This window comes from Arvicola amphibius, chromosome 6, assembly GCF_903992535.2.
Source record: "Arvicola amphibius chromosome 6, mArvAmp1.2, whole genome shotgun sequence".
NCBI lineage: Eukaryota > Metazoa > Chordata > Mammalia > Rodentia > Cricetidae > Arvicola > Arvicola amphibius.
The window spans coordinates 18,914,294-18,939,142 of record NC_052052.2 but is presented as its reverse complement, the minus strand read 5'-3'; the positions used below and the strand labels follow the sequence as shown (position 1 = coordinate 18,939,142).

The 24,849-nt window shown below is 44.9% G+C and overlaps 1 protein-coding gene across 2 annotated transcripts in view; it reads right to left on the bottom strand.

Annotated features, from left to right (window-relative positions):
• Arid1a (AT-rich interaction domain 1A) overlaps window positions 1-24,849 on the bottom strand; it is a 75,250-nt gene that overhangs the window by 4,534 nt on the left and 45,867 nt on the right. For both annotated transcript variants that reach the window (XM_038333016.2, XM_038333015.2), the window contains exons 5-19: window positions 13,179-13,419; window positions 12,837-12,926; window positions 11,959-12,126; window positions 11,017-11,329; window positions 10,257-10,402; window positions 10,050-10,159; window positions 8,480-8,689; window positions 6,562-6,769; window positions 4,854-4,986; window positions 4,533-4,708; window positions 3,929-4,079; window positions 3,717-3,851; window positions 3,544-3,640; window positions 2,196-3,087; window positions 1,764-1,894 (exon numbers count right to left, since the gene is read on the bottom strand). In XM_038333016.2, coding sequence (XP_038188944.1) covers window positions 1,764-1,894; window positions 2,196-3,087; window positions 3,544-3,640; window positions 3,717-3,851; window positions 3,929-4,079; window positions 4,533-4,708; window positions 4,854-4,986; window positions 6,562-6,769; window positions 8,480-8,689; window positions 10,050-10,159; window positions 10,257-10,402; window positions 11,017-11,329; window positions 11,959-12,126; window positions 12,837-12,926; window positions 13,179-13,419 — 3,201 coding nt within the window. The remainder of the gene's footprint in view (window positions 1-1,763; window positions 1,895-2,195; window positions 3,088-3,543; window positions 3,641-3,716; window positions 3,852-3,928; window positions 4,080-4,532; window positions 4,709-4,853; window positions 4,987-6,561; window positions 6,770-8,479; window positions 8,690-10,049; window positions 10,160-10,256; window positions 10,403-11,016; window positions 11,330-11,958; window positions 12,127-12,836; window positions 12,927-13,178; window positions 13,420-24,849) is intronic.

The following is a 24,849-nucleotide window of genomic DNA, read 5'->3' as shown; positions in this document are numbered from 1 at the left end:
ACACAAAAAAACAAAACAAAACAAAACCCCAAACCAAACAAAAACCCCCTAATTCTAGTTCTAGGAGATTCAACACTCACTGCGGCTTAAATAAGCACTAGACATAGAGGTGGTACACAGACACATGCAGACAAGACACACAGACACATGTGCGTGCATGCCAGACACAGGTGGTACACACACACCCCAGATATATAGGTGATAGACACAAGCAAGCAAACACACACACACACACCCCTCCTCAACCTCATGTAAGAAAACTAAGACTAGCAATGCCTTCATTTACTTAAGAGTAAAAATAGGGGGGACAAAAAAAAAAAAAAAAAAAAAAAAACCTGCTATGGTCACACTGACAGATACTACAATGTTATTCCTGGTAGATTGGAAATATCCCTAGTAGTCTATCTTACTTTTTTCTGCCATCACCATCATCACCATCATCACCATCATCACCACCATCATCTTTAATATACAGAGTCTCATGTATCCCAGGTTGGCCTCAAACTATCTAGGTACACAAAGATCACTTTGAATTTTTGATGTCCTAAGTGCTGTATTTGTGTGCCACCACACCTGATTTATGTGGCAATGGGAGTTCATCTCTGAACCATGTACATGCTAAGGAAGCGCTTCACCATCTAAATTAGTCTCCAATCTTAAATTTTTTTTTTGTTTTTTTGAGACAGGGTTTCCCTGTAGTTTCTAGAGCCTGTCCTGGAACTAGCTCTTGTAGACCAGGCTGGCCTCGAACTCAGAGATCCGCCTGCCTCTGCCTCCCGAGTGCTAGGATTAAAGGCGTGCGCCACCACCGCCCGGCTTTAAATATTTTTTTTTAATTAAGCTATAAATAAAATCCTTTAGAGCTGGGTGGTTGTGGTGCAGTCTTAAAACCTTGTCTTGAAAAGACAAGATAAAATCAATAAATGGGAGGGAGGGAGGGAAGGAAGGAGGGAAAAGGATTCCAGGTGAAGGGGAGTACGACTGCATGCAACATGGAGGTCAGGGGAGATCTGGTGGAGTCAGTTCTCTGTCTTTTTACACCTCAACATGGGAACTGAACTCGGTCTCCACTGGCAAGTTCCATCTTGCTGGATTACTTTTCTTTCTCTTTCTTTTTGTTTCTTTGAGACAGGGTTTCTCTATGCACCCTTGGCTGTCCTGGAACTTGCTCTGCAGACCAGGCTGCCCTCAAACTCACAGAGATCCTCCTGCCCCTGCCTCTGGAGTGCTGGTGTGTGTACCAAAAGCACAAAGCTATTTTGCTCAATTATTACCAGAAACAAAAAGTTGCTCCCAGCTCGGAGTAAGAAGTACCTTTTAAGAGGAGGCAGAGGCAGGCAGATCTCTTGAGTTCAAGGCCTATAGAACAAGTTCCAGGAAATCAGAGCTACACAGAGAAATCCTGTCTCAAAAAATAAAAACAAAAACCTCCCAGTTGAGCATTGCAGCTGGGCAGGCTAAGATAGAAGTCTGAGGTTAGCCTGTCTCAAAACAAAACAAACCTCACCAAGAGCTGGAGCAACAATAAAACCCCAAGAACAACCTTGCTCCCAAATAAAATTCTTTTCAAACTTAATCTTACACTAACAACTCATGTAAATTAATACTGTTCCCATGTCCAGTGTCAAGGGAAGCAAAGTATACACAAAGATTTCCAGCAGAGTGACAAGCGTGTTAGCCGAGGCTGGCTTTGTTCTTGTAGTCACTTAGTATTATGTAAGAATGTCTGAGGCCTTCCCACCCTGCCCAGAACCTGTACTCACCTGACTGAGGTTGAAGGTCATAATGCTGTTGTCATCATATAGTAGGATGTTAATGGTGTCTAACGCCCACGTGCTCTCTGCCAGGAGCCCAGACTTGAGGGACATCATTACCCGCCATGCCTCCGGGGTTCCTGAAATAAACCTCTATGTTGTCTATCCACCAAGCCCTGGCTGGCTAGAGGCATCCCAAGCCTGTCCCATTAGTCAGGCTATTCTGACTTCATTGCTTCTAAGCTGTCCAGGACACCAGCATGTGGCAGAGTCCTAAAGAAAAACTTGAAATCAGCTTATTTCTTCCACCCTTCAAATTCTTTTCCTTTATTTCAGTAAATACTCTGATTTAATCATATCCAGAGTATCAGGATGGAGGGAACCATGTGGAAGATGGAAAGGGTACTAGGTTCAGCCACCAGATCAGGGAGTGCTCCTTACCAATGTCTTTCATTGTGAGCCGCCTTCTCTGCTTCAGCACAGGCTGGGTAGCTTCCACAGAGCCAGGTGGGAAGGTGATATCCCGCCGAATCATAGGGGGCTGCACAGGGGTGGGTGCTATGTGTGACGCAGGTACTGGCGGACCTGCCTTCTGCATTTTCATCCCAGAGTGCAGGAATGGAGATTTGCTAGGAGAGGTGCGGTTCTCCATTGGCCGGGCAAGGGGAGCGGGGCTGGATACCTGAGGAATGTGATTCTGCATGCTTGGTGGGGGCTGGTAGTTAGATGGAGGGGGTCTTGTCATGGGGGGTACAGGGGCTGAAGGACCATATGGAGGTTGGCGTGTGCCATGGGAAGGCCATGGGCCTTCATGGTTGGCCCTCTGATCTGTGTGGAGCATTTCATCTGTTCGGTTCACACCATGATACGCAGGACCCTGGGGGGCAGAGCCTGTGCTCTGTCTGTTGGCATAATTGTAGGTCATGTCATTACGCCCCTGCCACATGGTGCCTTGCTGAGCAACCTCGGCTGATGCCTGTATAGGGCCGCCCATCATTTGTGGTGGCATGTTCTGCTGGGCATTGGAACCAGGAGGTGCAGAGACCCGGTCTCGGCCAAACTGGAATGGAAATTGGTTCTGGGGGCCGCCTGCTGGTCGGCGCTCAGTAGCAGCGGTGGCAGTAGCAGGATAGGCATTGCTGTACTGGTTGTACACATCTTGTTGAGGGGAAGGCTGGGCAGCTTGTTGCTGGGTGGCAGACTGGGACTGAGCTGCAGGTAACTGTTGCTGTTGAGGCTGCCCCTGCCCAGTGCTATACGGCACACTGTACATCTCCCCTTCATGCCGCTTGGCAGGAGGGCCATATGTGCCATCCATTGGCCTCTTATAATTCTAAGGCAGAGAAAACAGAGGGCAAATTAATATTGTGTATTCAGTCACAAAAATTACAAGTACTATGGATGTCTTCCACTAGACGTTAACTCATTTTTCTTTTGCTCCTTTGAAAGACAGGACACAGATGCCAGGGGAATAAAAGAAAACACCTTTGCAAATTATCTTTTGAAGCTGCTTCTGAGAGCAACCACTATTTTCTCTTCTAGGGTTCTCCCTCCAAACAGAAAAATAAGTAAAACTTCAAGCCAAAATAAAAATCTGTTTCTAGCCCTTTTAGAGAAAGGAGAGACTTGACACACAGGGAGGATTCTGAGATCTGTCTCTCTAGGTAGAACAACCTAGTTGGGAAAGAAGAATATCAAGGTAGTAGGCAAAGTGGATTTTATAAACGTGGTTGCTTACTGCTTTTAAGGGGAACCTGTGGGGTAGTGCATTCCCAGTTACCCTCCTTACCTGTTGCTGCTGTTGATACATTGTGGTCTGCTGGCTGGGGAAGGGGCTGCTGGAAGGGGTGCCTTGGGTGGAGAACTGATTGCCATAGGAATCATGTCTGCACAAGACAAAGTGGGTTAGGGTAGAGAATGACAAAACAGCCAACAATGGTAAAGGAACAAGGATCCACTCACCGTTGCTGCTGCTGTTGCTGCTGTGGAGGATAGCGGCTAGGAGAATACATCCCCGAGTCTGGGGTGGAAGGCATGAGATTTGGCTGGGGAGCCCCAGTGCCCATATTTCCTTCAGGCCCAATTCCAGGCTCGGTCCTAAACAAAATTGGAGAAGGGAATTGAGTACACCAAAGCTTCAGAGCACCGAGAGCAGGACAAGTGCAGTGGCTTACCTCACTCTGTCGTAAGGACCTCCATAGGGATAGTGCTGTCGTGGTCCCATAGCCACATTTCCCAGCCCAGGGCCAGCAGCACGGCTGTAGGGGTCACCCATCCCGCCGTTGGGGCCCTGCCCTGAGGACATGAAGGGATCACTTCCTGGGGCTGAGTGTAGAAAGGAAGGCAATGAGAAAACTGTCAGGTTGGTAGGCTAGACAAGCTATATAGGCCTGTCCCAAAGTTCCAGGCTCTCTACAAAACATGGTTTCCTTCCTGTTGCTTTTCTGACAGCCTTAATGAAGAAATACAAAAGCCTCTAGAGTGGCTAGGGAAAGCAAAAGAAGAGAAAGGTCTTAAAATACAAAATAAAACACCCCAAAATGGAAGTAGGTGGTTTAGGAATGTAGCTCAGTGGGAAAATGCTTGCTTAGTATATGTAATTCCCTAGGTTTGATCCTAGCATCACACCAGAAAGGAAAGAGGAAGGCAGGCAGGGAAGAAGGGAAGGATATGGTCAGGGGATACATAGAAAAATCTCAGAAGCTACCTCAGTAACAACACCAAGCCACTCAAGCTCCCATCTGCACAAACATAAGCCAACACCTAGCAGTCAGTCACCTTTCCTCATGCTGCCATAAGGATCCTTATTTGGCTCATAGGACATGCGCCCCATCATGTCAGAGGTATTCATACTGGGCTGGTACCCAGGGTTTGGAGTCATGGAATTCCGCTTCTGGAATGTGGGGTCACTTCCATCAGGAAAGGCATCCTGGATTCCAACTGAATTGCTCCTGCTGCAGAAAAATGAATGAACCCCTGTAGAACAATCCCTCATCTAAGTCAAGAGACAGAGGAGTCACTGCTGGGCAGGTTAAGGCAGGAACTGTCCTTGAACTACACGTTCCGCCCCAGACACACTCTACTGCTCATGGGCCTTACCTCATGCCTGGTAAGGGGGGAATCTGACTATGTGGTGTAGATGCTGGAGTTGGAGGCTTCAGGTCTCCTCCTTCTGCCATAGAACTGCTGGTTGACTGAGGAGTTTGTGGCCCCTGCATAGATCCTGATCCCGCTGTGGACAGAGATGCAGAGTGAACAGCTTACTTGCCAGAAACATATTTAACTCTCACAAAAAAATGACTGCTGTAGAATCTGGGGTGTGCACATGTGTATGTGTATGCATCTATCTGAATTCTTTTGAGACAGGATCTCATACTGTGTAGCCCAGGGTGAATGAACTTTTTATCAGCCTCCAGAGTGCTGGATTGACATTGTGTCTGTTATTCCTGGACCCAGGAGACTATACTTCCCAGGTGCACAAGCGCGAGTCGCTTGACATCTATGTCACCAGCGTCTGACGCAGAAGCCCCTGTGTGCAAGCGCAGAAGCCCCTGTGCGCAAGGACAGAGCATAGCATCGCCGGCCTGACCCGGGAGACTACACTTCCTAGGTGCTCACCAGCGTCTGATGTAGATACGCCTTTTCCCTGAGGCCCATGCGCTGAAACTCCCCTTTAAAAGCTAAGGGCGCCATTCCTGGGTTCTCTTTTCTGCCCCACCCCCCCAATAGCTGGTGATCTAAAAGGCCAAGTCATAGGGAGGGGGATGGGTTTTGTCACGCAGGCAAGCATGTCTTGATACAACACTGGCATGTAAAAGTTCACACTCGAGAGCTGCACAGTTGAGTTCTAATAAATACACACCACCTTACATTCTATGTTTGGTTGCATTTATAGCTTAGAAATGAAAGAGGACGTGGCCATATTTCACCATGCCAGGCCATAAGTTACAGGTTATTTCCTGTCTGCCTTGTTTTATTCGCCAAAGAACTTTCTCCTGTTACAGACACCACGATGATGGCGAAACAAAGAGTAAACCAGGTGCAGGAGCCGCACGGCCAGAGCCCAAGTGTTTCCATAAAGCACTCAGAACAATGTCCTACTCAGGTTCCAGTGTTCCTTTAAAGACATGAGCACAGAATGCCCCCAGTTAGCAGTGCTTCCACAGGTCACAGCTTCCCAGCATTGGGCACCCATGGCCGAGGCCCCCCCAGTAGATGAGTCACTTCAGCACCGCAGAGGTCCACCACAGGGCACATGTGCTTGCCCCCACCTTCTAAGGCTCAAGTTATCCTAGGCCCCAGCCTCCTCTGAGAAAGGAGGGTAAGCAGAAGCACCCCTATCATCAAAGAGTTCCATTCATATTCCCTTCCTAACCCTCCTTCCATTCATTACCATCTTAGCTCTCTGGAGAATTTAGGGCTCTAGTCTGAGCGGCATTCTAAGGCGCTGACATCAGCAGGCCAAGGCTCCCAGATGGCCCAACCACACTGCTATTTGTCAGTTTTCCCTCACTCCTCGGGTGTCCCTCCCACTCACTAGTTTACAAACATTTGGCAAGATGCCAGGTGTACAACAGGAAAATTAGAAAGTGAAAACTTAAGACTGCAGCACAGCACCTCCCAAGGGAGTCGCCACTGTTGCTCTTCAGTCTGCCAACCTGCTAAGCCACGTGGATGGGTACAACACACATCTCTTGGCATCTGTTCTGCTCCCTGAAGGGAGGGAGGCACCACTACTTAAGGAACCCTGCAGGCTCTCAGGGTTCCCAGCCTCAAGACTGGCGAACCCTTGCTCACCCACGCTTACCAGGAGAAGGAGGCTGGATCTTGGGCTGGGACTTCTTGGAATCAGCAGCTGCAAAAATGTCTGGGGGAGGGTCTTCTCCCCGCTCAATCTTGCACTCAAAGGCATAGAGACACTGGATATACTGCTTCTTCAAGGAGCTGGCCGCACTGCTTGATGTACCCACATTGAGGTTAGTCGCAAGTTCTCGCCATTTTTTGTTCTTGTTGACCTTTAATACCAACCAGAAGAGTCAAAATATACTTGACCTGGCCTTCCAGCCCTCCAGCTACAAGACCAAACTGGTTGCTCCAGGAAACTAAAAAGTTCTAAGTAACTGCAGATAACACCACCAATACTGGAACAGAATCCAGCATTTGGTCTTTATGCTCCAACCCTAGTACAAGATTGCTGTCCTCCAGTGTGAGGTGACTGAAGAGCACTGGGTCCACAGTTTTCTTCCCTTTCTTCAGCCCCAGGGCACACTGACAGAGACCATTTCTAAAGGCTCCTTATAATATAGCCTGTGCTAGCTGGGCAGGTTTCTATTGTGTAGTCTTTGGTTTTTGTTTTTGTTTTTTTGAGACAGGGTTTCTCAGTAGCTATGGAGCCAGTCCTGGGACTTGCTCTATAGACCAGGCTGGCCTCAAACTCAGATCTGCTGCTTCTGTTGGGATTAAAGGTGTGCACCACCATGTCCGGTTCCATTGTGTATTTTTAAACACCACTGGAAACTTATCCCTCTAGTGCTGAGAATACCGACATTGCAGTACTGGATTGTGATATAGGTGACCTGGGAATCAGAGAGAGCCCCTACACTGAAGGGAGGTGACCATGAAGAACATCTAAAGCGGTGATGATGAGTGTGGCACCTAAGCTGTCTTTACAGTCAGCAATGGTCTGTGTAATTCTGCTTTTCTCCCCAACTCCCATGCCACCTGCCCCATCTAATGGGATGGCCCCTTCACTAATCTGTCAGCCAAGCTCAGAGCTCAGTCTTGCCGTTCTCAGCATCTTCACTTATAGACAAGTTCTCATTGTCTTTAGAATACAAAAGCAACTAGAAGATTTCCTTTTCAAACTAGACAAGCACAGGCTCAGAGATTCCTTCAACACCTCTTCCTGTGTTCAGTGAGTTCAGGGGCCCAACAACCAGAAGTAAGGCAAAGCACCAATCTGCTTTGCCACAAGCTGTACAAATATCCAACTAGAGTGAGAAGTAGACATGTCCCAGGGTCACCTTAGCAGCCCTAAGTGGCTTTGCTTCCCACGCCAGTTCTATGGCAGTTAGCATGTGCCCTGTTTTGTTTTGTTTTCCTTTGTGGGGGAGGGGAAATCATAATGGACTGCTAGCTGGCTTCGTTCCAGTCACTTTCTTTTCTGCTGGTGACAGCTGTTTTCCTTTTCTGATTTAGGTTTGGAATAAGTCTTTCCCTGTCAGGCCCTCCCACCCCCACCCAGGAGTTTCTGGTCTGGACAATAAAGAAAACTCCACAGAAGGAAATCCTGAAAGGCTACTATCAGTCAGCATAGCCTCACCAGTGAGCCTTCCAGCAAATGCAAACAAAACGGCAAAGCATACAAGGGCATTTGGAGCAAGGACTGACCCAGTCTCTGAAGTCACAGTATAAAATAACTTGACACATAATTTTTCATCATTCTGCTTCTTCCTTCATAACTACTTAGAAATTCTACTTCTGAGACATTTCTTGAATTCAAAGGGTCAAGGAATCTGGTATCTGTACCAATTTACAGACCAAATGACTCAGTGGGACCCTTGCTAAAGCTTTCTTCTCATTATTTCTAATATTTGGCAAGACACACTGTCCCTGTTTTACCATATGATTTACAGACATGGTTAAGGTCACATGTTTGAAGTGTCTAAGAGCACTATCCCTATGAGATGCATGATGCTTTCAGAAGCCAACTGTCTGGTACTTACCTGAGTCAATCCACCAATCTCCTTCACAGACACATAGAGGCGATAGAGGTCCAGAGGTTTCCTACCCACAGCAGGCAGGTTAGTCATACCCATGGCCTTTTCCTCTGTGAAGGCCAGGTAGCGGTCCACCCACATCTTCCTCTCTGGCTCACCACCCAGCTCATACAACTTGGTAATCTTCTCATTGGTTGTAGTAGAAGAGCTGGATTTCTGGAGGGGTGGGTCAAAATCAGAGACTCATCAAAGCCAAAGCCTATGCATACGAAGGGCATCAGAACCCTTCTTTTCTGCCCCTCTCCCTTTGAGAGAGCAAGTCTTCTAAGAGCCCAGGCTGGCTGTAGAATCCTCCTGTTTTGGTCTCTTCGGAGCTGGGATTATATCTCAGAAGTTACTGGTTCTCTTATGGCTATTCTAGATGTACAAAAGTTCACTAAGATGGGTTTGGTTAATTTGGGCATGTGACTTTTTATTTGAAAGTTTTTTAAAATTTAAAAATTACATCATGCCAATGGCTATTTTATCTATAGATATGTCTGTGCACTACATGTGTCTAGTGCTTGCAAGACCGGAAGAAGGCATTGGGTCGATCCCCTGGAACTGGAGTTTGAGTTGAAATGTGTGTGCTGGGAATTTTTGAACTTATCCTCTGGAAGAACAGCCAGTGCTCTGATCACTAAGCCATCTCACCAACCCCCCTAATTACATTATTATTATTATTATTATTATTATTATTATTATTATTATTATTATTATTTTGAGCCAAGTCTGGCTATCCTGAACTCTCTCTGTAGAACAGTCTGGCCTGAATTCAGAAATCCACCTGCCTCTGCTTCCTGCATGCTGGATGTGGGCCAATCCTCTCACCCAAATTATTTTGTTTCTTTTTTTTAAATAATCAAGTACTAGGTATGGTGGTACATGCGTTTAATCCCAGAACTCTATACAGTGAGGTCCAGGACAGCCAGAGCTACATAGTGAGACCCTGTCTCAATTGATGCACCAACAAAACAGATAAACAAGTCAGGAGGTCACCAGTTAAGCATGACTGTTGTTTTTAGAGGACTGGAGTCTGGTTCCAAATTAGATGGCTCACAAGTCCCTGTAACTCCAGCTCCAAGGGATCAAATACATCCTCTTCTGGCATCCATAGGCATTTGCACATACACACACATGAGCACACACAGCATACCTAGATCCAACCTACAAGGTGGTCAAGAACTGAAATCCCCACCATTTTTGCTGCTCTGAGTCTAGGAAGTCTAGGAAGAGAAGGGCAGCCAGTTGCCTATAGCACATATCATCGGTGGATAAACATAGGAGGCTAAGCATCAACGATAACATGCCATACTGCAGTGTCTGGTGCTTTCTCTATCATGTGATAGACAGTATGCTGCTACTTACACAGAGATCCTATAGGTAACCTCAGACAATTGCATGAGCGATTATTCTAGAACTATTTATGCTTGGGGACAATGGTGATTTTTCTTGTCATTCTCTTTCGTTTTTCCTTCTATTCATTCGGTGAAGAAGGTAAGATATATAGCTGAGGACTGAAGACAAAAATTATTACCTTAGATTTGGATTCTGTCTTGGGTGTCCCATCTGCCTTGTTGTTCATTTTTGTGGCTGGAGTTAACTTAACATCTCCAAGGCCCATCATCTCTGGGCTGGCTGCCATCCCTGGGAAAAAGAAAGACATTCAAGTCCAACAGATCTTGTTACAACTTAAAGATCATTCTTGAAGAAATCTCTGGGATAAGCAATGAATTATACTTACCTGCTGAATTGTTGGCCATGGTCCCACCCATAGGATATGGGGGTCCCTGAGGGTTGATCATGCCAGCCATACTATTAATCCCCTGTCCATAGGGAGATCCAGTTCCTATCATGCCCCCTTGATTCATATTCGGGTAGCCTGGTGGTCTAAGCAAGACGATGGAAATCAATACAACAAAAGGTTAGGTTAGATTTAGCCATGCGCTAAATAGGGTTATACAATCATCTAAGCAGAAAAGTCTAAGTCTCTCAAACCAGACTTGGGCTACACCTAGTTATTCTTATCTTCTATTTCCCACAAAAGGTTCAAGGAAGGTTTGAGCTCTGTATACCAAACACTGAAGGGGTAAAGTCCTTCCTGTAAGCAACCTCTAAAATTGGTGCATTTTTATCCAAAGGCCCTCTTTACGGCAAAAGGCCTATAAGACACACTCAATTACAACATTTATTTGTCATGCTAAGCACCCAAATTGGAATTAAGCATTATCTCTCCAATCATCCTTTCTTGCCTAGACTCCAAGTAGTTAGGACTATAGATATAAGTTCTGGACATATACTGTGCCATATGAATTTTTACTCTAAGATCCTTAACAAGTGTGTGTGTGCGTGCACATGTGTGTCTTTGCTTAAAGTGTAAGAAAAGAGTACTCTGAAGATCTCTCAATAAAATATACGTCCATGAATCTATACACGCACACACACAATGTTCTGCTCTAGGAACAAATGTGTGCATGAACATCTCTTCACTTCCTAAGTCTTACCTGTTTTGGATAGAGTTGGCAGCAACATGCATGGCAACAGCAGATTCTTGAGTTTTCCGGTTCATTCCCCCTGGTGGGGGACACATCCCTGACCCAACCTGAGGTGGCATGTTGGCCATATTAGGGCCATAAGGCCTGTTGCCCATTGATGCGTGAGTCATTCTCCCTGGAGGAAGTGTGCCGTAAGGTGGGATTCCAGGCTGCCCGTGCATTTGACCTCCAGCACCCATAGGGTTCATACTTCCAGCCATGCCTGCATTGGGGTAGTTGGCATTGGGCAACGCATTATAGTTAGGCTGCCTGGGGTAGCCTCCTGGGAGTGAGGGAAAGAGGACAGCAGAAGTCTTGGTTAGTGAGCCCTAGTACTTATCAACTCTGAAGCTCCAAACAATGAGAATCAATCAATATTTTGGTCAGGAAGTGAACAGCTCTATGGTTTAAAAACAAAAAGTAATAAAGGGGAGGCCAAGAGCATGTGAGGATATGCGTCTGTTGCCCTGTTCCCAAATTTGGGAGTGGGGTTTATTGCAGATTAATTGCAGGGCTTTGAGCATACTAGTTAAGTGTTATATTACTTAGCCACACTCCAGCAAGACTGCCCAGCTCTATCACAATCCAGGCCTTTCAGATTCCAATAGAATGTTTTTTTTAATCTACATATTTTTTTTGCTCCCACCGAAACATTTATTTATTTGTGTGTGTGTTTGTGTCTATGAATGCACACAGATTCACATAACAGGGCTTTTACCTGATAAGTAATTGTGTTGTCCCAGAAATTCAAAGACTTTTTCAAGGTGACAGAATTAAGTGAAGACAAGATGGAACCTTGTCTTGCTCTACTTCAGGGACTAAGCTGGATAAGTAAGCCAGGAGGACCCCAGCTGTTACCATAGTAGCTGTTTTCTCCTCTAACCTGTCTCCTTCACTTGGTAGCCCATTTACCTTGTGGCCCATACTGACTCCCCTGGGGACCATAGCTCCCCATGGAGTTCTGCTGGTAGGAGCCCATGCCTGTATGCATCTGTCCTCCAGAAGGCTGACGTGGAGATAAGGCCGAGCCGGGCTGAGGGGAAGTGTACTGGGGAATCTGAGGGTTCCTCTGCATATAACCTATTTGTGGAAAAGTATCCATATAATTATCTGCTCACTACAATGGAAATAAATGCTTTCCTCATCTTGCTGAGATGTTTTTTAGCAATGAATTTGCTACTGTCATTTAACCCTTCAGGTACTTTTAAAGTGATATGCCATTTACAGAGGGTAGACATATCAAAATTTTTCTTTGAGAGAAGATTTTCTCTGTGTAGCCCCGAATGTCCTGGGACTCACACAATACACCAGGCTGGCCTTAATCTCAGAGATCTGGTGGCCTCTGCCTCCCCAGTGCTGGGAATAAAGGCGTGTGCCACCACCCATATCAACTTTCATGATGAAAAAGAGCACTGACCAAACAAACAAACAATGAGTAAAGAAGTTAATGCTGAGTCTTCAGAAAACGCTTACTAAATTAGGCAAGCTACCAAAATGCTAGTTAGCACTGAGACATGCAGAATGACTGCTGGGGATGCAAACATGGCCAAGTTCATTGGAACTTCACAGTTTGCTGCTGGAATTATTCTAAGCATTCTGCCACGTGGGTCTCTCAAAGTTACTGCACAGGGCAGTAAAGAAAATGCTTTAGTACCAGGTACATTCAATTTGTAGCCTGTGAGACAGTTTTGAATTTGGCCTAGTGTATTTGTAGTTAACATCATGTCACAATATCAATGGTTTATGTGACCTTGCTAGCCCTCTGTCCCTATTCCACGCCAAGTTCTCACCTCGATCTTGGGCAATGCTTGATTGGTTCATGGAAGGATGCATGATGCTGTCTGATTGGCCACTGGGTGGCCGAGGTGGCATCTGGTTGCCTGTTACAGACAAAACAAGCACAAGTAAGTGAACCATGGCTCAGCCTGCAAATCAGTTCTAGCTAAGAGGTAAATTTGGAGCTAGAAATGCCTAACACTCCCTATGCCATATATAAAGAGGTATCTACCCCAAGCTTTCCCACTTCCCCCTTTCAAATGCTAAGAAAATCCATGCAGACATGAATCAATGCTCTCTTATATCACCAAGACCAGCCAGTGTTCCTTCTTCCCAAGACAAATACTTGAGGGTACCTGGCACTGCAGCAGGCGAGAGTGGTCCTGAGCGAGACTGAGCGACACTGGCAGGAGAGCCAACAGGGGACGGGGAGGGGCCTCGGATGCCAGGCAGATGAGGGGAGGTATGAGGAGAAAAAGGAGACTGAGCTGGATTACTCTGCTCTCCTTGGCTGCTGGAAATCCCTGATGTGCTCACGCCAGGACTCAGAGCTCCTTCTGTTCCCATGGGGAGATCATCTATTGAACCAGATAGATCCTGAAACACACACATAAGGATATAAATTAGTAAAAGGAGGGCAACCACACTACATGCTTGGTCATAATATTAGTTTGCATAGAGAAAACTTCATTAAGGACCACAAAAAATGTATTTGTGACTTGGTGGACCTTGTAGATCAAAACTATCAATACTTCTAAACAAGGTGGCACACATTTGTAAGTCTACCACTTAAGAGACTGAGGCAGTTTGATTGTGAGTTTAAGATCAACCTGGACTACATAGGAAGAACCTGTCATAAGACAGAACACACACACACACACACACACACACACACACACACACACACACACACACACACACCTGTGGGGGTACCCAATTCAGGCCAGACTGGTCTATACAGAGAGTTCAAGCCAATTAGGAGACCCTATCTCAAAACAAAAACAAAAACCAGTCATCTACCTGCTATCTAGCCAACCAACCAGAGGAAACCTTAGTTCTGCTATTGTAGCATAAGTATCCAAACATTGAAAATGTTTATGTGTTTCAATAAACCTCTATTTATAAAAATGGGTAACTGGCTATAAATTGTAGTTTTCTGGTCTGTTCTATCCCCCACCAAGACCTTGTAACACATCTGGGAGGAGCAAGTGTCCTTTAAGTGAGACTGGGCCACTCTTGTATCCACTCGCATTACTGTTCTGTTTACCAATTGTTCTAATGATTTCCCTTTGACGTTTTGTGCACTGGTGTTTTGTTTGTGTGTGTGTCTGTGTGAGAGTGTTGGATCTCCTGAACTGGAGTCACAAACAGCTGTGAGATGCTGTGTGGTGCTGCGAATCATGCCAGGGTCTTCTGGAAGAGCAGCCAGTGCTCTCAGCTCCAGTCCTTCCCTCACTCTATTGTAAATCTCCATTTCCTAAGGACTCTTTCCATCCAAATCTCTCTAACACATGGTAGAGGAGAAAAGAAAGGATATGGAACATGGGGAAGAGAATCTCTTAAATGCCAAGAAGGTCTGGCACTAAATTTCCAACTCCCGATGGACAGAAGTTTGACAAATTAACAAACTCAATGTTCTGTTTGAGGTACCAATCGGTTCCCTCAGGCACTATAGTCCTTACTCCTTTTAAAGCTGGCAGTTTTTGAGATGACCTCCTTGCTTACTGGAATAAAAAATTAGTATATTCTGCAAGATAATAAAATCAAATAGCCATTTTGTTTATTTTTTTTAAGATGGGGGTCTAATGTAGCCAAGGTTGGTCTTGAATTCACTATATAGCCCATGGTATCTTTGGATTTCACCTCCACGTCCTACAAGTGCAGGTATGCACCATGAGAGTTGACTTCCAAGTTCTATTCCTATGCATATTGCTTGTGTGTTTTGATATGGTGCGTACACTTGCACATGTAGACACCAGTGGTCAATCTCAGGTACTGTTCTCAAGTGTCATACACCTTGTTTCTTTTTTTTAAATAAAGGTTTTATTTATTATATTATGTATACAGTGTTCTGCCTGCACACCACAATGGTGGCACTAGATCACATTATAGATGGTTGTGACCCACCACGTGGTTGCTGGAACTTGAACTCAGGACCTCCAGAAGAACAGTCCGTGCTCTTGGCCATCATCAGTCCAATTCAGTTTTTTAAGACAGAGTCTTCAAATGAACTGGCACTGAACAAGGAGACTAGGACGGACGGCCAGCAGTCTCAGCATCTGTCTTGTCTGTCTTTGCCTCCCCAGCACCAGTTTTACAAAAGTGTGTGTACTGCCGTGCTAGTGTTGTTCATCTGTTTTTTGAGAAAGGGTTTTGTGTGTGGCCCTAGCTGTCCTGGAACTTGCTCTGTAGACCAGGCTTCCCTCAAACTCAGAGATCCACCTGCTTTTGTCTCTGAGTGCTGGAATTAAAGGTGTGCCTGGCTCTTTCTGATATGGGTTCTAGAGATCAAGCTAAGGTTTACATGCCTGCCAGGTAGAAACTTTTCCATTTCATTTCATTCTCTATCCTCCAAACCCGAAATTTGGTTCTGTTCATCTGGCTTTGAAAAATTAAGTGTTCTTTCTGGATCGTTTGTATTTATATAAGTAAAATACAAACATCTCAGTAAACACATTTAAGATAATGCCTAAGATCCTCTTGAATATCTTTTTGCTGCCCTCAATAGTAGGTGGTCCACGTCCTTAGAGACTTTAGGAAAAACTGAAAGTAGACAAATGTCCAGGACACACAGCAAGGCGACAGACAGACAGGTCAGAAGATAGCTCAGCTGCGCTTCTGTTAGAGAGCAGAGTTCATAACAGACCTAATAGGTATTGCTCAGCCTTGGCTGAGTGAGCCCAGAAACAGCCTACACATTTTGAAGAGTGTTGTCAGTTTTCATAAAATGTCTTAAGGTCCTTGAAGAAAAAATGCTAAATAAGCTACTGTCAATAATAGCCCCATGTCAGATAGGATACCCAACCACAGAATGTACCAGGGAAGGTGGAAGCATTAATTTGATCTCTCTCTTGATTGTCTAAAACCAACTTAACAAATTTTTATATTTTTGTCAAACAGTAACTGCTCAGCACAATGAATATTGGTTTGAAATGATTCTAAGCAGAACACTTAAGAATTTGAAAGAGCAAGAGCCAATATTAACAACAGCTACTATCTGACCAGCTGTTACTTTGCAAGGCATGTGTTTCACTCTGTCATGAGCCAACACCCTCCCCTCCCCCATTTCTTTTTTCTCATTATTTGAGAGGGTCTCATATAGCCCAGGTTAGCCTCAAACTCCTTAAGTACCAAAGGCTGACCTTGAATTTCCCAATCCTTCTGGTCTCAACTTCTCACGGGCTAGGCTGGGGCTCACTCAGCCAGCCCTCTTTTCCTCCCTCCCCCCACCCTCTCTTGATACAGCTTCATGCAGTACAGTTCAGGTTAGACTCAAACTAAGTGTGACCTTGAATTTCTGATCCCCTGCCTGTATCTACAGATAAATGCCAATGTACCAGGCTCAGTCTGGGATTTTCTTTTCCTTTCTTTTCTTTATTTCTTCTTAAGACATGGTTTCTCTGTGCTGCTTTCAAGCCTGTCCTGGAACCAGCTCTTGTAGACCAGGCTGGCCTCGATCTCACAGAGATCGCCTACCTATACCTCCTGAGCGCTGGGATTAAAGGCATGTGCCACCGGGTTTCTATGGCAACTAGTGTGGCTAATGGGATTAAAGATGGGTGTTACCACTGTCTGGTCTGTAAGGCTGACCAGTGGAGCTGTTTTACTCTCTGATCTTCAGGGAAGCTTTATTTATTAAAATACAAATAAAATGCCACCACACACAGCTACATACATAAACACAGGCAAACCCCACTCACAAACATCCACTATACACATATTAGATTTTTTCTAATTTGAGTGGGGGGGAGAAGCAGCAGCATTATATAACATCGAAGCAGTAGGGAATGTTGAGCATATTTATTAGTCACGGCGTTAATCAAATGGTAAATTTTTTTATTAGGAATAAGGGTTTAAGTCTCCCAAAGCTGCCTCCCAAACCAGCCCTGTTGTGGGGACAGACACTACCCTGATCTCATGACCTTTTATTGCTTGGGACACACCTCTGCTTTCTACTCTACAAAGAAGCCAGTTTTTCAGGTCCTGTTTCACAAAAAGCTGACATCTGGATGTCAAGTCAGACCTCCAGTGTGCTTAACAAGTCAGGTCTCTACAAACATGCTCACACAGACACAGTTTCCTCAATCTAAGCCCCTATTTTCTCCAGTAGTGGCTGCCTTTGGCATTTCAGAACCCCAAGTTCTTAAAATGCTACCAAAAAGACCCATGTAATAAGTATTTCTTGGGAGAGGAGGGGTTGCCAAGCGAGCTGTAGCAGTGCCTCTTTAGTAGAAAGCTTTTCCCCTGGGTTTGCTCTTCTCCAAGTGTAATCCTGCTGAGATGGGAGGCGAGGATCAGCCCACTCAGTGCCCTTGCCAGTTCCAAGGAAGCAGCGAGGCCAGAAGAATTTCCTCACGTGTTTCCAACGTGTTTCATGAATTTTATTGCTCATCTACCATGCAGATCAAAAGCGCTGGAGCAGGTCCAACTATTTCACACAGAATCTCACACTCCAGGCTGGCTACAGCCCCAAAAGCCTTCATTTCTTCACTTGAAATACTGCCCAATGTTATTTTGGGATGTGACCTGATAGAGGAAGCCCATAGGGACTCCATGACGATAACTGTTCCAGCTGTGATTGGTTGCCCAGCCCTAGAGCATGCCAGCATGAGTTTGTCAGGCTCTGCTGACAAACAAAATTCAGCAGCTGACACCTTCTCTTCACACCACAACAAAACCGTTCCTGAAATCACAGTCCATACCTCATGGTGGAGTTGGGGGCTCAGTTCTCACAGGAAAAAAAAAAAAAAAATTACATCATGAGCCAGCTTCCTGGTGAAACAGTTAGCTACTAGTTTAGGGTTAAAGAGAACAGGAAGATGATCTCCCAACAGAACTATGCAAGGATGATAAGACTAGCAATCGTATACTCATGGAGTTCTTGCATCTGTTTAGTTTTGAGGAACTTTTACCTAGCTTTGTTCTGTTACTGGCAGGTAAAACCTAACAGAACTAGCTAAGGGCTGAGGACACTGCTCACTTGCATGCGCTTGATACTCAATATGGAGAGGAGAGAGCAAGCCAGGTAAATCCTACGCTGTACACAAGCACTCTGAATGATCCTTATAAGAAAAGTGTAAATTCTTAACGAGAAGTAACCAAATCTATGCTGTTAATTTGTCAGTTTCCCTACCATAGTCCAGTCCCACAAATTCAGAGACACAGCAGGAAGCTGATCACAAGCTGAAGAATAAGAAATCCTCAAGAACATAGAAGAAATGTATGTGTGTGTGTGTGTGTGTGTGTGTGTGTGTGTGTGTGTGTAGAACCCTCACAGGGCAGAAGGAAAGAGGAAAGCAACAGATTCAACAAACTCAGGAAAAAGGACCAAGACAATTAATTCTTACTTAAAAAACTAATAGATCAGGAAGGCTTAAGCATGGTGGTGCTTGCTTACAACCCAACCCAGGAAGGAGGATTAAGAGTTCAAGGCCAATCTAACCTACAAAGTGAAACCTTACCTCAAAAAGATAGGTTTTTTGATGCTATCTTAAAGCAAACAAACAAAAACCCCCGCTCCTCACTTATCAATCAAGGGCAGCAGGGGAAGAGAGGACTTCTAAACACTTCTAGAACAGGCAAGCTGGTACTGGATACAATGCCAAGAATGAATCAAAACACAGAACAGGGTGCCTCTTTCTTCTCTGTCTGTCTAGCCCTCTGCTAGACCAACTTTGTTCTAATCCTATTATCAACCAAAAAGATAAAGCTTAGATAGAGAAATCAAGATATTTCTGTCTTCTAGACTAGAAGCCTTCCTACTTTGCTCCATTCAAACAATAGAAAAAGTGAGACTTATTTAGGGACCCCATTTCCCAAGCAAAAAGATGGGAAGGCCCCTTACTGAATGAAGGAAAGCCACTAAATAAACTTTAACTCCCACCCTCCGCAACAGGGCAAAAGAGCATTCCTTTAAACACTGATCAAGTTAGCTCACTTCTTCCTCACCAAACCATACACAGGAGGAGGCCAATTGCTGTAAATGTCTTGTAGACGCAACAGCTCTAGATCACAGTCCATTTCTGCCTTGGGAAGTTCAAGACTAGATGCAGTAGTGTGCTCCCACAGCCCTAGCCACCTGAGACAGGAGGAGGAACATCCAAGTACAAGGCCAATAAATATGGCAATACAAAGAAATCCCTATTTCAGAAACAAAATCTAGTTTTACACACCTAAGATCTACCAGCCATTCTGCTAGGTATCTATCTTATTATTTTCTTCTTTTACTTTTGAGAAAGAGTTTCATTATGTAGTTGATGCTGGCCGGAAACTCTTGAATAGCTCAGATTGGCAGTCCTCCTGCCTCAGTCTCTAAAGTGCTATGATTATAGGAGATCTAGGAGATGCATACTGTCACACTTGGCTTTACAACATCTACTTTAAATCAGGAGCATAGGATAACTCATGGTTCATAATCTTCTCTATACAGGTGAGGTTCTTAATCATCCCCACCCACACCCAGAGCTGAGGACAAAACCTAAGGTGTAGAGCTAAACCTCCAACTACTTTACTCCAGTTCTTCATTCTCTGTGTAACAGTTCTAGCTGTCCTGGAACTTGCTTTGTAGACCAGGCTGGCCTGGAACTCAGAGATCCGCCTGCCTCTGTCTTCTGAGTGTTGGGATTAAAGGAGTGTGCCATCGCTGCCCAGTTTTTCATTTTTGATTACACTGTTCTGTAGCCCTCTCTTGTATACTGCACCAGTGAGTCTTGAGAAACTAAGCAGGATTAGACTATTAGTGACCAGAAAATGCCAGTCACACAAAAGACAAGGCGCTTGTTAAATGCTGTCTGATGAATAGTCTCAAAATCTTCCCCTCTGAGTCAGTCAGTCTCTAATGGTCATCTCATCTCTATCCCCATTCTATCTTTTTTTTTTTTTTTTGAATTTTCAGGACAGGGCTTCTCTGTTTCTCTGTGTAAAAGCTCTGGCTATCCTGGAAATCAGTCTGTAGGCTAGGCTGTCCTCAAACTCACTGCCCTGTCCAGTCCCATTCTACCTTTTACGTGGTTTGGACAGGTACTGCCATCCAGAGCAGTGACTCTCCCATCTGAGGAATGAGAAGCACATGACCCTGAGACATAGAGAAGCTGTTGCTAGAGTCAGAGCAGTCAGGAAGGGATGTCTGAAAGGGGCTCTTGGAAGGGAGGCAGGGCTGTTATCAATGAAGAAACATCACTCTAACTGTAAGGGCAACAAAAGAAAGACCTGCTGCTCTAACTCATCTCAGCAAATCTTAAAGCAGGTCTGACTCAGGATGGAGGCTGAGGGTGCAGCCGAGGAAACCTCTGCTTACATTCCTGTGCTTGAAGCTCCTGCAAACAGCAGCGTTGCTACTACAGCAGCCATTGATTTCCGCAAGGGGTCAATAATCTCGCTCCCACAGACTTCTCAGAGGTTTAGCCACATTGAATGCTTCTGCTCAACATCTGTATGTGTACCCCCACCCAACACAAGGAGCTGGCAAAGGAGAGATGAGAGGATGCTCTCCATAGCTGTCCTTATTCCCAGAAAAATTCCACATACCATCTCCAGGGAGGTAAACGGAAAAAAGGGAGGAGCCACAGTCATAGGAGGCAGTCTTTAGATTGCTCCAAAACCCACAGTCCGGAAAACCTTTTAAATCAATTCTTGGTATTCTTATATGGACCAGCCTAAAAACTGGGAGATTTAAACCCCACTATATACATGGATCCTGTCTCCCTCAAAGGCTTCTCATATGAACCAGAGAGAAACATCTTATCAACTTAGTAACTAACTACCCCTTGGCCAAAAACATTTATGGTGTTCAGGTAGATCTCTGTGAGTTAAAGGCCAGCCAGGGCTACACAGAGATACCCTGTCCTGAAAAACTAAAACCAAACAAAATCTATGGTGTTTTTTTATATCATTAGTTAATCACTAGTTAACAGACTTACATCTGACTGGGGATGGGGTGGGGATTATATGTCAGCCCTGGGCCTGAATTGTATCAGTGCATATTAGTGGAATAGGGTGTTCTAATTCCAGCAGGAAACAAGAGCATTAGAAAACTAGAAAAGGAAAGGACCCAGCAACCGCTGTTCTCCAAGTCAAACCTGTTAGGAAGGCTAAGCACACATAGCCTGCTCCACCAACAGCATCAGTACTGGCCCGGAGCTCGAGAAGAAAAGGAGAAGAGAAAGGAGAGCATGAGAAGTCTAACAGGGAAGAGGGTATTGTCTTAGGTTCATCTGACTCTTCCCTCAGAACCACAGCAACCAGAAAGCAAGGAAGGCCAACTGGGGAAGACTAAGTTAGCAATATGCTGAACATAAATTGGAATTAGGGACTGACAGTCTCCAGTTTGTACAATTCCAAATTTATATGAGCCAGAGATCTTTGCTACCAGTCAGGATAAAAGTCTAAATATCTGGGTAGAACAATTAGAAGATCTGGTAATGGGGAATAGACAAGATTCTGAAGGCAGAAAAAGCAGTCACCAACCTCAGTGTCCTTTAAAACCAGGACAACAATGCAGGGGAGCCTCTGTCAAGTTCTAGAAGACAATGTGGCAGAAAAATCCAAACATTCTTATTGCTTCCTATCAACACGATTTCTTTTATGGAAACCTGGTTTTTACCCTGTCCCCAAACTACTGGGAAATTATTTTAACCCACCTCAGTAGACAACATTCAGAATCTCTTCTATGTCAAGCCTGGCCTTCAGTGACAGATCTGCTGACTCTTAAGCCTTCAGTCCCTAGGCTCCCACCTGTGAAAAGGCATGGTTCCTCAGCATCCTTGAAAATGTCAAACGGGAAGGACGCTACCAACTTGGAGGAGGCCTCTACTTCATGGTAATCAAAGATTATGTCACAATACTTGTCAGTTCCATGCTGGTACTATGTGAGGAAGACGGAACCACAGGGGGTGATGGGCAGCACCAGAGCATACTGTGTGGGCTCAACACAGCACACAGATGGACAGCAAGTGCTTAGGAATAAAAAAGATGATTCCACGCCAAGGGTCTTTCCTTCTAGACTAAACCTGACATATTCTAAGCTTAGCTAAAGGGAGTCCCCGGTAGTTTCTTTACAAAGAAGGTATTTCTAGGTAGATTTGGCTTATACTTTCAAAAGTCCAACTACCCCACCACACCCCCGATTCTGAAGGCAGAAAAAGCAGTCACCAACCTCAGTGTCCTTTAAAACCAGAACAATGCAGGGGAACCTTTGTCAAGTTCTAGAAGACAATGTGGCGGGAAAATCCAAACATTCTTATTGCTTCCTATCAACACGATTTCTTTTATTGAAACCTGGTTTTTACCCTGTCCCCTTACTCCATAACAAATAAAGAAAATAACGGTAACCACGTATTTCTGATTTGGGTTGGTATGCTCTGCAGAACATTATAAAATTGCCAGAAATGGACTGGGAGTACGGTGCTCCAGTCCCGAGACACAAAGGTGCCAGACTCACCCGTGAGCCGACTCAGGATCAGGAATTCAGAAGACTCTGGGTTTGAAGACCTCATTGCTTCCAGAGTAAATGCTTCTTACATCTTCCCAGAGAACAGACCTAAATTCAGAAGCTACAAGCAGCTCTGCTCTTTACCTAGAAATGCCACCCTAAGTCGCTTCCATGCCTCCTTTCTGTTCTCAAAGCACTTTCTGAATACCTAGCATTCTCTCTCATTCCCTTACCCTCTCTGAGGTCCAACTATTCGTTTAAAGGATCTCACTGCCGTTTCATTGCAGGAATTGGCGCCAACAGTAAAAATAATGCATTGGAAGTGAGAGAACCTCACATTTTCTCTTACTCAATAATATTTATTATCCTCTAGCCCTTCATCTTTTCTGGATCTAATTCCTGCATATGTAAAGTGGGAAGCGGGAAGACGGAGGGCACCGGTGGCTGGCAGTGTGGTTAATACTTACTCCACCCACATCTTACCTTTTTCCTAACTGTGCAAGTTAAAACTAAAATGAAAATCTTAAAGAAATTGAAAAGCTTATTGTTGAAGATAAGCTCCATATACAGTTCAGGTTCTGCTAATTAATTTTTATCATATCCCGAGATATGATCAAAAGTGTGTCCAAGACCACATCTGTCTCCTCCACTCATTTCTGCAGGATCATTCTGGTTCTATCCTCTACTTAACTAGGTACTGCTTCTGGCAGTGCTGTTTTCTCATTTGTTTGCTTTTGGTATTTTGATACAGAGTTTTTCTGTTTAATAGCCCTGACGATTCTGGAACTCACTCTGAGACCAGGCTGGCCTTGAACTAGAGATTTGCCTGCCTCTGCCTCCCGAGTGGTGGGATTAAAGGTGTGCATCATCTTGGACGACTGTAAATGCTGCTTTTTGATTCTAACCTAGTGATTACTTGATCACAGAACTTGGGAAAGAGGGGACCTGGATAATCAGTCAAATAGCCTCTGGGTCAAACTGAGGTTAAGTTTGTAGTCTGTTTCTAAAGTCTCTACATTGGACCAGGTCCCTCAATCCTTTCTTCGTTATTGAATGTTTCTCTACAACCATACCAGGCACAGGGCTCAGCACTAAACATTCCACTTCAGTATTGAAGTGACCCCATGAGAGTAGCTACACAGGAAATAGTACAGATTTAATCAGAGTACATTCTGTTAAGTAAATGCTTTTCTTGGGGGTAGGAGGGAAGTCCTTTAAATATATCAGTCTAGAATAGCCTCCTTTCCCTCTTTTACAAACTCCCTGCACACTCTCTCTCATTCTAAGCTGGGCTGTGTATGTGGGGAGGTTGTACATGTGTTTATGGGGAAGGGGAACTAGACTTGAACTGGTGTGTTGGTACATGCCTTTAGATCCAGCATTTTTAATCCCAGGCAGAAGCAAGTAGATGGATCTATTTGAATTAAAGGCCAGTCTGTCTACATAGGGAGCTCCAGGTCAGCCAAGGCTACATAGTAAGACTGTGGCAGGCAAGCTTTGCATTCCTATGTTCTCTATAGGCTGTTCTGAAGATAGCACTAGGAGGATAACCGCGTGTCTTCCTCAATGGTAGAAAGCATGTTTGTAAGCAGCGGTGCACACAACACAGAACTGCGGTCCTAACAACCTAGAGCATTCAGTGGGTAGGGAAGAGAGCCCCATAGTTAAGTTTCTGGTCTATAGCTTCCTCTAGCAGTCTAGGGACAAACTGAAAAGCAAGTCAACGACATGTAGGATTCTTCCCATCAGTCCTCTTAGGTCTGACCAACTCAGGAGTCACCATATTAAAAAAGTTCAGCTGCATTTCAAGCTGAGGTTGTTCTAAAGAAAACAAAAGGTTCCAGCAACAAGAATCTGTGTGAGACACACAGGCAGGAAGCATAGCTCAGCCACCAGAGACTAGAATAGAAACAGGAAATGGGCCCAGGGACAAGCATGCAGTAATGTGCAGCACAGGCTCCGGAAGGAACCAGGCAGTATCAGGGCTAGAGCAGTGTGACTAAAACGGAGAAGTGGATTGGCTGGCTCTGCCAGAGAGCAAGGCGTTCTAGAAAAGGATGGCTACATATACATGGTACACCCTGCTCTGAGCAGTCTCAGCAGACCTGGCAGAATGAAGGTGGGGGTGGGAATTTCTTTTCAAGGCTGTGAGAGCATTCTGGTTCAATTCCAGATGTGGCCTGGCCGGATGGTGAGGTAACAGATCACCCTTTTGTTTACTAAAACTGCTCCCAGTATTTGTCACCCTTAAAGTATAAACCAGGAAATCAGGCAAGTTACTAGGAAAAGACCAAAAGGGAATAAAACAGCGTGATTAAAATCCTTCAAACTCCCAGACTTTTAAGCATTCACAGGATTTGTTGCTCCTCCTGATCGAG